Raw genomic sequence first — 19,621 nt, forward strand, 5'->3', positions numbered from 1 at the left:
ATTCTCAAGTAACACTCTTTGTTTTTGAATTTCTTCCTTAACAGTAAAGTACTTTAATTCCATATGTTTGGCACATTTGGAGTACTTATCGTTCTTGGAGATAAATACTACAACAACATTATCACAATAAATTTTCAGCGGCTTGGTAATGGTGTCGACAACCCCAAGTCCTGAAATGAAGTTCCGCAGCCATAATGCATGAATTGTGGCTTCATAACATGCCACAAACTTTCTTTGTAGTTTTTTTTTAGTGATCAATTCCAGGATTATTTTGATATCTTTCTAGCATTTCGACCAAAAAACTAATAAACGGTCATGTGCAAGTTTGAACATACATCAAACTTCCAACAATAGAAGATTAAGGAATTGATTTCATTTTCTTTCGTTCTACATCATTCTTTGGGCATTGCATGAGATTAAATTTGTCCTTTTTTTTAATAGGAACTATTCTTGCTGAACAATTGTTCATGTTAAATCTCTCTAGAACTCTTTCGATATAGCCTTTAAAGACTGTACCAATAATCCTTGTGATCTATCACGAAATATTTCTATCTCTATCACATAGGATGTCTCACCCATATCTTTCATTTCAAAGTTCATAGAGAGAAAGTATTTCGTCTCACGCAATATGCCTAAATCATTAGCAGCAAGTAAAATGTCATCAACATACAGGACTACAAATATAAACTTACTCCCACTAATCTTTTGGTATATACACCGATCAACGGTAATTTCCTTAAATCCAAAAGTTGTTATGGTATCATTAAACTGTATATACCACTGTTGTGAGGCTTGTTTGAGTCCATATATTGACTTCTTTAGTTTACACACTATTTGATCTTTTCTTTTAATTTCGAAACCCTTTGGTTGGTCTATATAAACATCCTCCTCGAGGTCTCCATTAAGAAAGGCAGTTTTCATATCTATTTGATGTAACTCTAAATCATAATAAGCTACCAAAGCCAAAACAATTCTTCATGAGTCTTTCTTTGAGACTGGTGAAAAGGTCTCTTTATAATCAATGCCTCCTTTGTGAGTGTATCCCTTGGCAACAAGTCTGACTTTATATCGTTCAATATTACCATTTGAATCGCGTTTGGTCTTGAAGACCCATCTACACCTGATTTTTTTAGTACTTTCTGGTAAGTGAAAGAGATCCCAGACTTTGTTGTATTCCATAGATTTTAACTCTTCATTCATGGTATCAATCCATTTATCATACTCAGTGCTTTCTGTGGCCTATGAAAATAAAGCCGGATCTTTATTAATTTCAATGTCAAAATATGACTCTTGCAAATAAATCACATAATCATCTGAAATGATCAATTTTCTTAATGGCATTGTTTGTGGTTCATTTGTGTCAACTACTTGTGAGTTAGTTCCTTCTTGAAGTGTTTCACCCAAATGTTGTTCAACATTGTTAAAGTGTTCTTCAACAAGAGGAACAACATTTGTGATTGGTGCGGAAGTAGGTACATTCATGGACAATGAAATATTTACTGTTACCTCATTAATATCCACACTTTGTCGTTCAACACTCCCACCAACTTCACCATTCTCAAGGAATTTTTTAAATGGATCTGGACATTGTTTTGATTCGTTATACTTTATCTGACCTAATGATTTTCACTTTCCTATCTAATTGTCTTTCAATCTCATTAACGTACACTTTGAGAGCGTCCGCTGCTTGAGATTTTTCTTTCAACAAATAGATAAATTCATAACATGAAAATCATCGATAAAGGTGATAAAATATTTTTATCCACCTAAAGATGGAACATCAAAGGGTCTGCAAATATCAATGTGTATAATTTCAAGAAGCTGAGTGCTCCTTGTGGCACCTTTCTTGGTATGTTTAGTTTGCTTTCCTTTAATGCAATCCAAACATATATCAAGATCAGTAAAATTCAAATTTGTAAGAATTCCATTCTTTACTAATCTTTTTAATCGTTCTTTAGATACATGACTCAAACGTTTTGCCACAAATAAGCAGAACTTTCATTTAGTGAACTGCGTTTAATTTCAACATTTTGATGAATAGTAAGTAGGGATTCAGAAAAATTATTATCGAGTTTCAATCTATATAAACCATCAATAAGAACACCAGAATTATAAAAAATAGTATTCTTATTGTTGACACCCAATTTTGACCCTCCTTTTTTCTAATTCATTGTTTTCGAATTTCTAATTTAATAACGTATCAAATTATCCTTTTTCACAATTATTTTTACTACTACAACTATTTATCTACTAAAGTTATATGTTTCATTGTCGAAATTACTATTATCACTTTTACACCTCTTTTTCTTAAATAATCGATAGTCATCATTTTATTTCAAGTTTCATTTTTTTATTAAATTAATTATAAGTCAATATTTTGTATTTATATTGTATATTAGTATAAAGTCGTAATATTAATATTTTTATGAAAATTATTATTTTTTATAACATATTTTGTATCAACTATTAAGCTAGAAGCCCAATTTAATTTAAAGAAAAAAGGGAAAAGGCCTAAGAAATTTGATTAAAGCCCAAAGAGTCTCCAATCATTTTTTAGCCCAAACCATCTTTCAACCCATATAATTTCCTTCTAAATATCCCTGAAAAGCCCATTAACCCCTAGGAAACCAGTAGTCGCGTCTTGTCTTGTCTCTCTTCTGCCTTCCATTTTTCAGAAAAAACAACAAAACTACTCTATTTTCATGTCAATCACGCAACGTTCAAAATTCAAACGGGTCTTTTGACTTGATATTGAAAATCTCTAACCCTATCATTCTTCTCCTATAAATAAGCAGCCTTGACATTCATATTAGGGCAGATTTTCAGCGACATTCATTTTTTAAGAAGCTTTTCCAATTACTATTGTTTAACTATTATCTTCTTCTCTAAAATATTGCATTTGCATCCTTCTTTCGATCTCGACCGAAACTCAAGTTTCAAGTTTGCTCGAGTTCGTTATTGTTTTGGTTGATAAATAAGTTGCAGATTTTGTGTTTTTCCTTAAAAATGTAACCTTGGATTGTAAGTAGATTGACTCATATATCCTAATACCTGCAAAATATAATTTGTAAATTTCTTTGTGTGTATGAATACTCTTCGAAATTTATGTGTCGAGACCCAAGAGTGATTTTTGTGTACGTGTCTTCTTTGCGAGTTGAAGCTACTTGTCATGTTTTAGACGTTGTGAACTAAAGAATGGTTCCATTTTAAGTTTCACACGAAATCAATTTTTGGTTATTAGTTAATTCGTTCATTTGGTGCCTTTATATTGTCAAACATTTGCAGCCTTTGTTAAGTTAGTTTTCCCTTTTTTGTGTACTTGGGAATTAGGTAGTGAAGTGTAAACATATTATGACACTAATGCTGCCCGTAATTCTGCTCTATTTTATTACATAGGGACTTGAGTTTAAGCCACTCTCCTATTCTCCATTTAGTGGATGCAGTTGCACAAGTTTTTATTATTATCTAACAATGATTGCATAAGAATATTGAAGGATCATGATTTGGTTTCTTTTTGTCATAAAAGTAATTTTCTTGTAGCTTAAATTGGATGAACTTGAGAATTAGTTTGGTGCTGTATCTTATTTGCTTTGAATTCGGTTAATAAGTCGTTAATCACAAAATGGTATAATAGTACATTTATGGTATGATTTTACTTGGCTTCATATTTAGTTTATTCGATATCATTTTAAAGTTGATTATTTTACTAATCTTTTTACCCTCTCTTTATGTGCATGAACACTTTGGAGCAAAAAATGGAGTCCCGATTAAGGACTCTCGCAAAAATAGAGTCTCATGTACTCAACACCATCATACCCGCACATGAAGTCGACATCTTAGACTATCCAAATAGCAAGCAAAATTCATTTGGGGGTCGCTTTTACTACTTAGCATTTATTTGTTTTAACTTGCTTATGTGTTAATTTCTTGTTTCATCATAACTAACTTAATATAGATGTTTGGATTTTGTTACCTTTAGTTAGAAACAACTTTTATAGTTGCTTTAGCTTTTATAAACTTCATTTGGCAAATTCTTTTTAAACACTTCATTTTGCACCATTTTTAAAACCACTACATTTATTAAGTTTTGTTCAAACTTGATAATGTCTTACAAAAATAATAATAATAATATATATTTTGTTCTAAACTCTTATTTTTCTAAAACTTTTTCTAATGGGGCACCTTGTCAGTCAATGAGCAAGTGTCTATTTTTTAATTACTTTTTTTTTTAGCCATGGATTTGTCTAAATTGATCTAAAGAAGTTACTCTTTCTTAAATCTTTTTTCATTCTAATACAATTAGCAAAAAGTGCTTTTAAAATAAAAAATCTTTTCCAACTTTGTTACTAATTACTAAATTTTTAGAACTCCTCTTTCTTTTAAAAAATTAATTAACCTAAGTTTGGCCGGTTAGCTGTTTTAACAGATTTTAAAGAATGTCTTACCTCTTTCCTTTAGGATAACTAGAACCTTTACTTAGAATCTCAAGTTAAGTAGACCTGAATTGAAGTCAATTTTAGTATTACTTAGTCAAATATTTAGGTGACGATTTCTTAAGTTAGTTATTAATTTGGAAATCACCAATATGTTGTACACCGTTTGGATCTTGAGTTAAAATGGCTTATATAAATTGAAACATCCATGTCCAAACTTAAAATCAAATCCATAAACATCAAGTCTTGAAAGAGAAATCAAATTTCTAGAAACTGAAGGAACATAAAGAGTCTGTAATAGATCAAGGTGATGTTTAGTCTCCAAGACCAATCAATAAGTCCCCATGCCTTCAATTTGAGCTTTCATGCAATTTCTCATGAATAAGAAATCCTTATTTGGATTTGTAGTTTGGATCGTAGTGAATCCATGCAACATAGTGGATACATGAGTTGTTGCACCAGAATCAAGCCACCAAATATTATTAGGAACTTCTACTAAATTTGATTCGAAATATACAAAAGCACTAAATGTATCCTTTTTTTTTCAAATGAAGCTTTATGTTTCAAGCAATTTTTCTGATAGTGTCCTTCCTTATTACAAAAACGACACACATTGATGCCTTGAGTTCCTTATGAGTATCCTATGGAACATTAGTAGGTGCTTTCTTTTTCTTAAACTTGTTGGCCTTCACTTTAAGTCCTTTACCAGCTCCTTGACCCATGAGGTTAATGAAGTGACCTCCTTATTTTTTAAGTCTTAACTCCTCTTGAGTAAGCATATTGGACAATTCACTAACATCCACTTATCCTTAATAGTGTTATAGTTAATTTGAAATGGTCCATACTCAAGAGGCAATGAGTTCAGAATAAACTGAACTAAGAAGGTGTCATCCACTTTCATCCCCAAGGTCCGAAGTCTTGCTACAATATTAGTCATCTCGATGATATGGTTTTGCATAATATGCAATCCATTAAACTTCATAGTCTCAAGTTCAACCATTAGTGTACCAGCGAGAGACTTATCAGCAGAACGAAAATGTTCTTTCACAAACTTCAAGTATTCCCTGGCACTTTCTGTTTGTGGAATATACTCTTAATGTTGTTAGCAACAGTCATTTGCAAACATAAGACTCAATCTGTTAGAGCGCTTGCATGATTTATGAAAAGACTGCTCATCCTCACTGCTCTTATCAATAATGGCAGTAGGTTTGCCATTCAGCATATCCAAGTCAAGATCCATCATACCTAAGTGGAACTGGACTTGTTCATGCCATTCAGAGAAGTTCAATCCATTGAACACAGTAACAGACGAAGCATGTGAATGAAGAGGAATTACTGCAAAATAGATATACATGCTCACAAATCAGAAAATAATGTGAATTCAGTAAAACGATAAAAATATATCGTAATTCTCTTTTGGGTAGATACTACAACACATTATCACAATTTAAATGCCATTTTTATCTTTAATAGGTAATTGAACAATTTTTATCAAACATATACGACATTTTTGGATATACAATAAATGTTTGACTAAAATATTAATTTACCTCATAATTTTCACTTACGAATGATAGATTCACCTTCGGGTAAATTCTTGGGTTCTAGCAATAGTGAAAGTCAATTTATCTATTTATTTTTTAATATAGACATTTAATTAACCTTCATAGATAAATGACAATTTTATGAGTGCATATGTTTCTTAACCATACTAGTTTGGCCACTTGGGTGACTAACAAACTATATAATTTACAAATGCACACATAATATTATAAATTTTTGTGCATGTGAATAATTTTATACAATTTAGTTCGGCCACTTTGGTGACTAACAAACTATAGAAACATAATACATGCATCAAGTGATCATAAATATGATATGTGTGGACGTTAATTTCTCTGATTTGGTCACTTTGGTGACTAACAAACTATACAAATACAAAACACGCATAATATCATAAAATTTTGTGCATGTGAATAATTTCATACATTTTAGTTTGACCACTTTGGTGACTAACAAACTATAGAAACATAATACATACATCAAGTGATCATAAACATGATATGTGTAGACGTTAATTTGCATGTGAACAATTTTATACATTTTAGTTTGGCCACTTTGGTGACTACAAACTATAGAAACATAATACATGCATCAAGTGATCATAAATATATTATATGTAGACGTTAATTTCTCTAGTTTGGCCACTTTAGTGACTAACAAACTATAGAAGAATAATACCATGCAACAAGTGATCATAAACATTATATGTGTAGACGTTAATTTCTCTAATTTGGCCAATTTGGTGACTAACAAACTATTTTGCACAAAGTATACACATATTATTTATTGTTTAGTATAACGACTACTTTAATTTATCGCACAATTTAAAAACAAAACATAATTATTACATTATGGGAAGATTAAGATTTTTCAAAATTTGTGCAAATTAAACTTTACTAACAAGACTTCATTAACATAAGAGTCCAAACACCTTAAATAGTCAAAGTACAAAATTAGGTACTACAAAAGATTCAACATAATTTGATTGGACCATTAATTCATTAATTTCAACCGTAAAACATGAGTCTGCGTTATGATATTAATTTAATACGATACCATGAATTGTTAAATATAATATATTAATGTATGATTGTTTATTTAGAACACCTTTTTTGTAGCCTTTCTTTCGACTTTCAATGGGCCACTATGAAACACGATGCGAGTCATTAAACAAGCAGACAATTATGCACGATGAAGCGTATTTCATACACAAAGATTATCATTTCAAATAATTCAGGCTCTGATGCCACATGTAAGATTTATGTTTTCAGGATCTTGAACACGATAATTTTACATAGAAATCGTTAGGGGTACATACCTGATGTGAAAGACATCATCATAGAGAGAAGCGGAAGCGTTAGTCGTAAATTGGTTTCTACCTCCTTGCCGTAGCTTTACGTTACCACAGCCGTCAGTGATGGACTTATTGTAGAGAATATGTTGTAACCCTAATGGGTGGAGAGAGGACCAATTTATAGAGATTATGACTTAATCTAGTACGTCCATCAAATAATCAATGTACGAACGAGATCTATTCCTTATTAAATATTATTTATGGTATTACTTGGGTTACAAAAACATTCTTTGATGGTCCAATTAAATGAATGATATTTCAGATGTATCTAATGATGTAACGTTGGAATATTGCTTAATAAACCAATCATTTATTGAAAATAAATCATGATATATCTAACCTTGATGTGCCATTAATTAATTAAAATTAAATCTCAATGTTTTCTTCAACCTAATTTCTTATAAGAAATCTTATTTTATTTATATATAATTGTGAAAATGGTCTGAAAAATACTCTAACTTTGATCGAAATTGTTGTTTACGATACCAAACTTTTATGGAGGACCTTTTTACCCCTCTGCACTATTTAATAGTGTATTTAAAATGTATATATGTGCCCACGTGGACACGTTATTATTTTATAATTATGCAATATTTATGATGTCCACGTGGACATATATATACCTTTAAAATACACTAGTAAATAGTGTAGGGGTAAAAAGTCCTTTCCAAAGTTTGGTATCGTTACTGCAATTTAGGTCAAAATTCAGATATATTTCAGTCCCTTATCCCTATATAATATATAGCTACTTAATTATCAACATGCTTGTCATTTTCGATTTGGCAATATACCATTTCTCTAATCACTAAAGATTGTGGTCCAAACCACTGACACATAAACCTCAATTAGTGGTGATAATAGCATTATAATTTTCTCATAATCTTCATGCTTAATTCCTTTGGTCAGTAATTTGGAGACACTTTGGGTTAACCCTAAAAGTCCTAACACAATTAATAAATTAATTATCCACATTGAAGTGGATTTAGACCTTAATTAGAGATGGTACGTAAGCCAACGGATAACATACGTGTGAGTTAAAGTAGGTATTATTTTAAAACGCACAAACCACCACTAATATAATCAGACAAAACTATTAGTATAAACAAAGAGGTGATGCTAGTTTACTACTACTAACTTTTTTATCACTAATGATGAAAACTATTAAGTCTATTTTTATGGGATAGGGGCCTTATTTTCGATAGTTTCTCAGTTCAAAGAGAGTTTAACTAGAATATGATAGAAAGAAGAAAATTAGGAATGCAACAAAACTTCCTAGCAGTCGCTCGTCCTCATAGCTAATCGGTAGTCTCACTCAAATATGCTTAATTTTGATGGGATTCGGTGTATAATTAGTGATGGTATGAATACATCCCAGTAGAGATTAATGAATATATAATGACTTACATTCATCCGATGTTTACACCAAACTAATAGACCGTAAAGCAAAATGTAGGTAATGAAGAGAGAATACAATAGGATGATGATGTGCTTATCCTTTTTTAACCAATCAGGAGATGTTTTTAGAAAAATAAATCGACAAGAAGAGAAACATATATATGTTGGAGTACCATAGGGGGAGAGGAGGGGTGTTGAGTGGAGAATTTGACAAGCTTAAGTCAAAACACACTTTCCCCTAAGTTCTTAACTTTAATTATTTGAGGTAAAAAATAATAATATAGGGTTTCTTTTTATAATATAAAATACTCAAGGTTGTTTTGTAATTTTTGCTTCTTTTTCCCTTGTTTGACTCTTTTAATAACTTTGGATTGATGTTTAGATATGTGAGGACAAGTGACCCGATTTTCAAAGTGACTAAATGCATTTTATGGAAGTTTGAGTTTTGAATATTTGATCCGAGGTTGGAAAGGTTAAATCGAAGTTTTGGTGATTTCACTAGTTTCAAGGGTTGATATATAACCTAGCTAGTTGGAGATTTAGTACGATTTCCAAGGCTTTTGGGGGCGTTTCGGTGATTTGGTTTGAATTTAAAGATTTTCTTAAATTTTGAGTTGATCACGGTCAACATTTGGTCAAGACAATTCTGAAATGGTGATTTCACGATTCCAACATGTCTGAAACGTGTTTGTGCTCGGAGTAGGCGGGGGGGGGGGGAGAGTGACATTTTATGGAAGTTTGAGTTTTGAATATTTGATCCGAGGTTGGAAAGGTTAAATCGAAGTTTTGGTGATTTCACTAGTTTCAAGGGTTGATATATAACCTAGCTAGTTGGAGATTTAGTACGATTTCCAAGGCTTTTGGGGGCGTTTCGGTGATTTGGTTTGAATTTAAAGATTTTCTTAAATTTTGAGTTGATCACGGTCAACATTTGGTCAAGACAATTCTGAAATGGTGATTTCACGATTCCAACATGTCTGAAACGTGTTTGTGCTCGGAGTAGGCGGGGGGGGGGATAGTGAATAATAAAGTTATGTCGCACTCATAAGATAAAAAAAAATTGGTTGGTGTTTAATAGCAAAAATGTTAAACCGAGTCCCCTTACGTACGTACAACTTCATCATATATATATTCTTTTCCTGTTTACTAGTCAGACCATTCTATTATTTCCCTCTTTCTTGGTCTATGGGAACTACATTTACCTAAATATAGTGGAAAAATTCATTATTACTAACAAGGAAGAAATGTACAATGAAAGGTCATTTTCTGTCCTTTCAATTAAATTTTGTCTTCCTTTTATTTCCTATGTATCATGTATGTCACCCACTAAAATTGTTGTTTATTTTATTCTATATATGAAGATTTGGGATGGCCTTAAATTGAACTAAGGTTGAGTTTGTATGTTATTTGTTCCTTTAATTTAATTGTTTTATTTTTAGAAAGAAATAATTAAAAAGACATCATGATGCCTAGCTAATAAATTGCATGAACTCGTAACTTAGGAAAGAGGCTTAATAACCATTAATGAGGATCAAATTTTCATAATATTATTGTGAAGGCGTAATATTACTAATTAGTCATTTCTAAGCTATTGATCATGATAAGAGAAGAGATTTCGTGGATTAATTAAAATTTAGACTTGACTTCGATACATATATATTTATGGCTGTGATGCTTAAGATTGCATGAGTTATCGTTTGATGAAATCATTAAATCTTTTATGTTACAAGTATGTTTATATAATTGTGGTATACTGAGTTATATGATAATGTCAATAATTTTAATTTTTTTTTATTAATTTATTGTTTCTCTGATTAGTTCTTATCCAATCTATGGAGTTGTCCAGAAAGAGTTGCTTAGTGGGGGTGGGGGGAGGATAGAAGTCAGTATATAGTGCTAAAAATAATTGAAGAAAATGCATTTTTCGGTTGCAAGTTGCCACCTTTGAGATTTGACAAGATTTTTTTTGTTTGTTTTAAATTAATATATAATGTTTTTCTTAATTTGTTTATTACTAAAAAGTTAAGAACTTTTTTTAATCAAAGGGTAGTGGCCACCAAGAACAGATTAGATTGATAAAAAATGATTAAATTAACAGATTTTCAAAATAAAAATAAACCATAACCTTAATAAGACAAGTAGATCACCCTTTTACAAAGTTTTAAATTAAATATTGTTAGGTTATTTTAAGATTTAAGTCTTAAAAGAAGAGGTGGAATGTGAACTGAGAAATGAAGAAAAATAATATGGAGGGAAAATAAAGTTTATTTCTAGGAGGTTTTTTTGTATTTTTAAATAGAAATACTTTCTAACGTATTATTGCTGACTTTTGAGTTTATTGAAGTTACTGGAATGTGAGGTACTGCTATTTCAATAATTGGTATATCTATTTTATTCTGGGAGAAAATAAAAATTTTTAAAGACATACACACTAAATTCTATGGTCTAAATATTTTCTTTGCATCTTAAAGAATTTTTAATTTTTAATTTTTCAGTGTACTTCGATTTTCTGATTAAATATTTTGAACACAGATTTAACAACAAATATATGTGTATTCCAAAATCCAAATTGTCTTTTTGATTGAAACACAAGAAATTATAGTTGCTTATGAACCCCCCCAACCAACTCACTCACAGTACTATATATTATACTATATTATGTATGTGGATAAAAATATATACACGTATGTTCTTTAAGTTTGTATCCAATCTGATCATGTCTAAACCTATATAGTTTAACTAAGTTTATTTTTATTTGGTACAAATAAATCAGAAATGTTCCCTTTTTACAAAATCTTATAGATAAATACTTTCACTTTTCAAAGTTGAGGGATTATATATAAGTGATCCTAATTTTCATAAATTTTGTCATCTTTGATGATAATTAAGATAACCTTGTTGCTTTCTTGGAACTATACTCCAATAATATTTCATAAACTAGCTAGTCATTTAATTAATGAGCTTTTTGAGTTGTGATGAATAATCTTTCATGACAATTTTTTTTAATGATTTTAGTCACCACAAAATGTTTTATTTTTTATAATGTGAGATACTTCTTTTGGGGTGTTGTGGTGGTGGGTGAGGGAAGTGTTTTATTATTATAACTAATTTTTTTTCTTGTAGACTTGTCATTCGATTTTTGATATTCGTAATGAAATTTAATTATTTCGGATTCGGACAATATAGGATGTCATTCGGGGAAAACCGTTCTCTATCGAGAAATTTTCATATTCATAATTTGAAATTGAGATATCTGGTTAAGTAATAAATGGAACAAGAACAACTTCATCTACTGCACCACATCTTCAGGGTCGGCTCTATGCTTTGAAAAATACCCCAAATTTTTATCAAGAATAAATTATGTGTCAAAATATTTATAGAAAAAATTGATTATTTATTATAGTATATTTTAAAAGATATATTATTTTACTCACTTTAGCATTTTTTGTACTTTGTTAAAAATAACAATTAATAGTGAAAAATGTTGAACGAAGTGAAATACAAATTCTTTTTTATTTCTTTTTAAATTTTAGTTTCAAGCATTACTACAAGCATATTAAAATGGGATATACCAAGTCATCAATTTTTTGAGTCAAATTCTATGGTTCTAACTCTTATTTTTATTTAATATTTGTCAACTTATTAGTTATAGAATTATGTTAATGATTCATATAATAATTGTCTCACTTAAAGAATGTTTTTCAATGTTGAGTTGATAAAATCTTACATAAAACTAATAACTGAAAAAATAATATTAAATACTAATAATTTTCATCTAAATGGTGTAAGAAAAATAATTTTTGAATAAATACATATATAAAGTTTGTTTATATTTTAGACCTCAAATTAAAATTTTGCTTTAAACCCCAATAACGTTGAGCCGCCCTGCGCATCTTCTAATAGTAACCGTAACCAAGTTTGACATAATATATAGTATATAAATAAAAAGATATAGGTAGTAGGGTCTTAACGAAAATGCTATAATCATTACTCAATTAGTGGCCTTTGCAAGTGCATACATTCTTCTTAACATGCTAACATGGTGATGTCTAATCAAACTACAAGTTATCAAAATGACGATATTAACCTTGTACGGACATTGGAGTAATACACTTTTTTTGGTAACTAATAAATGTAAAATATTACCATATCAACACAAATATTTACGACCTAAAGAGCATCTAGTGTTTTTGATCACCTTCTAGGAAGGAAGGGTACCTCAAATCAAACATCTAGTTACACAAATTTAAAATCAAACTCTAACATTAAGATAGCTTGCTACATAGGCTCTCGAGCGTCACCTATATATATGCTTTGTATTTGATGGTATAGAAAATAATATTTTTGATATTTGTGATCTAAAATAAGTCATAAAATTAAAGTTATTAAATTGTTTATACTAAACACGAAATAGGGGATTACGTAATTGAGACAGAAAAAGTATCTGAGAACATAATATAAAAGGGGATTACAAAGAAATTAATTAGGGGGGAATATACACCTACAACAGCAGAAATACTAAGATGATTAGAGTCAATTAATTAAGGCTCTTCAGTTCCTGAAGGGATCAATTTGAACAACCGCAAACTTGAGCCACAATGAAATTAATTAAAAAGATGAAAACAAGTACCCTCCACCAGAGGCCTATATATATATATCGTAAGCTTGTGTTTTGTCCATAAATTCCTAAACATTTTTGAGAAATTATTTTTGGTGAAGTTTTAACGTATGTTTGATCATAATTCTTGAAAATTGACGAAGATATATTTGCCTTAATTATTCATAAGGAGCAAATTTATTCTATTTCATATAATTCTGAGACAAACTTGACTTTTTGTCTTTTATTTAATTATGTTCTCAACAGTAGATCGAATAATTCAGCTGATTTTGATCCGTTGAATAAAAGCTTGAAATATATTGAGAATATTGTGATATTAAATAGTATAGTAGTATACTTATAATATAGACTATTACATTTATTTTGGGTCCCTTCTATCTCAATCTCAAGTGCCTTTCGACTCATCATTTGTTAAAAGTAATCATCAAAATTTCATGCTTTAAATAGTTTATAATTTTTCATCATTGACCTAGATTTCGTCATCAATTCACAATTTCTATTGGCTGTGAGACTTTAATATATATGATTTTCAATTTGCATATAACTTCTTCTAAGATTGACTTTTAAACTGTTTTCTTCTTCTACTTCTTCCACACCAGATGCAACGCATGCGTTGAGGTTGCTTTTTCCGTAACTAAATATTTCGGATTTAAGCTTTTTGAATATGAAAAAATACTTGATAGAAAGCGTTTTTGAACGCCGTGTGTGACGCAAATTCAAAATAGTCGGACTCCGATACGAAAACAAAAGAACATTATGATATGAATGTATTAAAATGGCCATACATGCATTAACATGATACCTTTTCATTAAAACATGCATAAACCATGTACTAGTTGGGGTAGGCTATATGAATTGTTTAAATTATTTAATAATATATTATTTTAAGGCTCGTCATCAACTTACCATAACTCACCCCCTTTGTCTAGACTTGAAATCAACTACTGGCATAATATATAAATATACTCTTTAACTTGACTTCAGCTGACATTTATTTATGTCTTCCAACTTTGGGTGATGTGCACAAAAGTTGACACTTAAACATGAATAAATTTGAACAAGTAGTAGACATATGCATCTTGTGTGACATAATATACTTAGGATGCCAAGTAGAACGTGTGTGTCTACTCAAAGTTAGAGGGCATATATATAATATCAGATGACGTCAAGTTAAATGACACGTTTATGTATTAGGCATTCTTTTATTATCTTCTATCCCCACTTCTCAAGGCTTGTGCTCCTATAAAACCTGAGCATTACAACTTTTATTGGATAACTAAACCTTCTTCCAAATACAATCAATCATGATTTCATCAGAGGCTGCAACAATCCACTACTTAGCTCAAGAAAACCCCTCATCACTTCCTATTGATTACACCTTCATGCACAAAAACTTACCAACATTTCAATTCAACACATTCCTAACCAATACTAACAACAACAACTATCAGTCGTTCTCTTTTCCTATTCAAGACTTGATAAGTACACAACCATCATGCATCAGTAGTAACTCAACCTCAGATGAATTGGAGGAACAACAACATAGAATGATCGATGAACGAAAGCAGAGAAGAATGATATCAAACAGAGAATCAGCTAGAAGATCAAGGATGAGGAAACAAAGGCACCTTGATGAGTTAGGATCACAAGTAGTTCGTCTTAGAACAGAAAATCATAATCTTATCAATAAGTTAAACCAAGTCTCTGAATCTCATGAAAAAGTTGTTCAAGAGAATATGCAGCTCAAGGATGAGGCTTATGATCTTCGTCGATTGCTTACAAACATTCAAGTTGCTAGCCCTTTCAGCAACATGGACGACGATCACCTTCCATGTAGTCTAAAGACTGAATCATCAAACCAATCCACCACAGAGAGAAAATTAGAGTGAGCTGGACATATTTTCAATGTTTTTGTTCTTCTCTTTTTACCTCAATGCCAATGAGTTTTTAGTTGAAACAGACTCAGTTAATTAAGCCATGACTAAAGTTTGCATGCATAACACTATATAGTAGTACGTACTCTCTTCTCCATGGTTACTATTACTACTTGTCTTCGCTAAGTCAATACTGGACAAATAAAAACGAATAGACACTACTAGAAACTCATGATGGAAAATAGATTATCACACAAATAGTGAGAAACTTTCTAATTTTATCATATGAACCATTTACTATTTTTTTTTTATTTTTACTCTGATTCAATCAAAATATCAGTAAAAATAGCCACTGAACAGTATTCAACCGAAAATTCAGTGGGAAAATAGTCTAGTTATGGGAGGGAGTGTTTCAGTCACTTAATAACCACATGAATGTGGCAAGAAAAGGAATATTTAAGTTGTTCAAAATTTTAACAAATAAGTAGAAGGACATAAACAAGGTTAAAGCATAGTGTACAAAGTGAATGAACCTAGGTCATTAATTGAAGTCAGCCAACCAACATGAGTTGCGGTGCGGTAGTGGTACGTAAGACTACTTCATCCTTAATCAGAGGTTTTGAGTGTGGAAAAAATCTGAGTGTCGTCGCCCCTGAATAAGCCCTATAATGTGCGATTAAAATTTAATCGGAGCTCCAATGCATTGAGTAGGAAACAAAATAAAGAACTCAGCCAATTAAGGGTAGGGCCCCATTATCAGTCCTGTTTTGCACACAAAAATAGCACAAGCAACAAGACAAATGTAGGTGGAGCTGCCAGTGATGGTGGCTCATAATTTAAGTGACTATTATAAGAAGCAAAACACTTGAAAAGGCAATCCACTATGATCCTATTTTTAACTTTTGTGAGGACAAAGGACATCAAATCATTCAAGAAATGTGTGGTTTGTGGACTATACAGCAAGAAACCATTTTTCAGGTGTTATTGGTTACTTTTTTCTTCTATCTTGAGTTAGCAAAATCACACATCTTCTATCTGTTACTATTATCTCCAGTTTCATGTTTCTTCAGTTGATAAGACCCTTTGACATTATAAAAACACTGTTCATGAGACTAAACAATAGGTGGTAATGCAAAGAGATAGCGAAACGTGTTTTGATGAATGGTTGGTGATATATAGTTCAGATAGAAAATGCATATATTTGATAGTATTTCTTTAATTATCCGCGTGGAGTGCTATTTGACACCATGTTTAACCAAAAAGAGAAAGTGTACGTACACCACTACCGGTCAAGATGTGCTTTGATAAATAATTGATGATAGTTCAGATAAAAAATGAATTTGTTTGTCCACAAGAACAGGACTAGTGTAGCAGTGGTCAGTGTGACAAAACAAAAGCCACTGATTGTGGAATCACATCCCTTGTAAATTGACTGTTTTGGAGCCAATAGCCTTTATTCTATAAAACTTAAGATGCTAATAAATGTTATTCCTAACCATATAAGATATCATCTCGTTTTAATCTGTTTAGCACTCTTGTGAAAAATTAGATGTCAGGCATTGCATAAAACTGCTTAATTACTAGGGAAAAGGTTTATATATGCTATCGAATTTTGAGAAAAGGCACATTTATAATATCCGTTTAAAGTTTAGTTCATCTATGCCATTTCCGTTTGAAAAAGGTATCATTCATGTCATTATTTGTTTCAGCTAACAAATAATGGCATGGATAAGCCTTTTCTCAAACGAAAATGACATAAATGAGTCAAACTTCTACCGGATGACATAAATGAATATTTTCTCAAACTTCGATGACATATATAAATAATATTTATAGAAACTACATAAAAAATATTATGACATAACAATCATATATATGAGAACCCTCAACCCGGTGACGTGGCGCCACCAGAAGCAAGGATTCTCTTTTTATTTATTTATTTTCAAAGCTGCCCTTCCCCTCTACAATAGGAACGTAGTTTCAGCTTACATATAGTCGATTAGCATATTGATTTAAATCTCCATTTCCCCTACTCTTTGGAGGTTTTTTGCTTGTCTGTTTATCTTGTTTTTAGAGTATTTAGACTATGATTCTCCTCCTTTCGTATGTCTTTATTGTTGATGTAGTTAGACTCAAAGAGGTGATGTTTGGGAGGCTGCTGACCTGATGCAACACTTCATTTGTAATTTGTAATGTTTGTCACTCTAGTTATTTTTTATGAAATTTGATTCATGTTATTATTTTATTAATCCTATAATTTAATTTTAAATATAATTTTTTTTCCAGCAAAAACATTCTGATATTTGGTGGATATAAACTGCCACTAATTACTTTTTAAATTTATTTATTTCTATGATTAAGTTTTTAATAAAAAAATTCAGCAACAAAAATATTGTGGCGGAATTAAACTGCCACTACTTTTTTAAAAAAAAAACATTCATATCATATTGTAACGGTTGTAAATCCCCACATTCAAGAATTGAAATTATATTGTGGGGGCACTATAGATCCCAACAATATATTATTTTGGAGCATTGTGATTAGATTGCGGGGGTTTATAAACTCCCGCAATATTTTTTTTTAAAACATTGATATCATATTGTGGAGGTTTTAAACTGCCACTCATTATTTTTAAAAACCCCCACAAATTCACAATTCATTTTGTGGCAATCATCGTGAAGGTTTCATAAAAACGCCACAATTATGCTCGTGGCAACAATAATTGTGGCATTTTCAAAAATTGCCGCAATTTTTTTTGTCGCGATTAGAAACAGTCACAAATTGTCAAAAAAAATGCCACAATTTACCAGTTTTTTTGTAGTGTACTCATAGTAGTCGGCACTAGAAGAATGTTTAAGTGGCAAAAGTTGTCGCTGCTAATACATATAATAGTCGCCACTAATAGTTTGTTTTAGTGGCAAGAATAATCGCTGCTAATGCTCATAATAGTCGCCACTAAAAGAGTGTTTTGGTGGCAAGAATAAACTCATAATAATCGCCGCTAAAAGAATGTTTTAGTAGCAATATTTGTCGCTGCTAATACCTATAATAGTCGCCACTAATAGTTAGTTTTAGTGGCAAAATAAACGCCGCTAATACTCATAATTGTCGCCACTAATTGTTAGTTTTAGTGGCTCGCCACTAATACTCATAATAGTCGCCACCAAAAGAATGTTTTAGTGGCAAATATAGTCGCTGCTAATACCTATAAAAGTCGCGACGCGTGTTTTAGTGGCAAAGATAGTTGCTGCTAATACTTATAATAATCGCCACTAAATGAATGTTTTAGTGGCAAAATTAGTCGTTGCTAAAACATATTATAGTCGCCACTAATAGTTTGTTTTAGTGGCAAAAATAATCGCCGCTAATACTATAATAGTCGCCACTAAAAGTATGATTTAGTGGCAACATTATTCGCTGCAAAATAAATAAAAGTCGCGACTAAAAAAATGTTTTAGTGGCAAAATTTGTCGCTGCTAAAACATATAATATTCGCCACTAATAGTTTGTTTTAGTGGCAAAGGTAATCACCGCTAATACTATAATAGTCGCCACTAACAGAATGATTTAGTGGCAACATTAGTTGCTGCTAGTACCTATAATAGTCGCCACTAAAAGAATATTTTAGTGGCAAAATTAGTCTCTGCTAAAACATATAATAGTCGCCACTAATAGTTTGTTTTAGTGGCAAAGGTAATCGCCTCTAATACTATAATAGTTGCCACTAAAAGAATGTATCGTGGCAACATTAGTCGCTGCTAATACCTATAATAGTCGCCACTAACAGAATGATTTAGTGGCAACATTAGTTGCTGCTAGTACCTATAATAGTCGCCACTAATAGTTTGTTTTAGTGGCAAAGGTAATCACCGCTAATACTATAATAGTCGCCACTAACAGAATGATTTAGTGGCAACATTAGTTGCTGCTAGTACCTATAATAGTCGCCACTAATAGTTTGTTTTAGTGGCAAAGGTAATCGCCTCTAATACTATAATAGTTGCCACTAAAAGAATGTATCGTGGCAACATTAGTCGCTGCTAATACCTATAATAGTCGCCACTAAAAGAATGTCTTAAGTGGCAAAATTAGGTCGCTGCTAAAACATATAATAGTCGCCACTAAAAGAATGATTTAGCGGCAACATTAGTCGCTGCTAATACTTATAATAGTCGCCACTAAAAGAATGTTTTTAGCGGCAACAATCTTCATTGCTAATACCTGTAATAGTCGCCACTAACAGAATGTTTAGTGGCAAAGTTTGTCGCTGCTAAACATATAGCAGTCGCCACTAATTGTTTGTTTTAGTGTCAAATATATTTGCTCTTATACCTAAAATAGTGGCCACTAATATCTTGTTCAAAATATTTATAACACATAAAAA

At 31.2% G+C, this 19,621-nt stretch overlaps 1 protein-coding gene across 1 annotated transcript; it reads left to right on the plus strand.

Annotated features, from left to right (window-relative positions):
• Window positions 1-14,621: 14,621 nt before the first annotated feature.
• Window positions 14,622-15,400, plus strand: LOC102603593 (basic leucine zipper 43-like). Its single transcript, XM_006363509.2, has one exon. It carries the CDS (start codon window positions 14,668-14,670, stop codon window positions 15,250-15,252), a length of 585 nt encoding a protein of 194 aa, XP_006363571.1. The 5' UTR covers window positions 14,622-14,667; the 3' UTR covers window positions 15,253-15,400.
• Window positions 15,401-19,621: the final 4,221 nt, after the last annotated feature.

Source organism: Solanum tuberosum, unplaced genomic scaffold (assembly GCF_000226075.1).
Source record: "Solanum tuberosum cultivar DM 1-3 516 R44 unplaced genomic scaffold, SolTub_3.0 scf00431, whole genome shotgun sequence".
NCBI classification, from domain to species: domain Eukaryota; kingdom Viridiplantae; phylum Streptophyta; class Magnoliopsida; order Solanales; family Solanaceae; genus Solanum; species Solanum tuberosum.

Bases quoted from the DNA above. Each gene is read 5' to 3' on its own strand.
- LOC102603593 (XM_006363509.2), top strand. From the start codon at position 14,668: ATGATTTCATCAGAGGCTGCAACAATCCACTACTTAGCTCAAGAAAAC.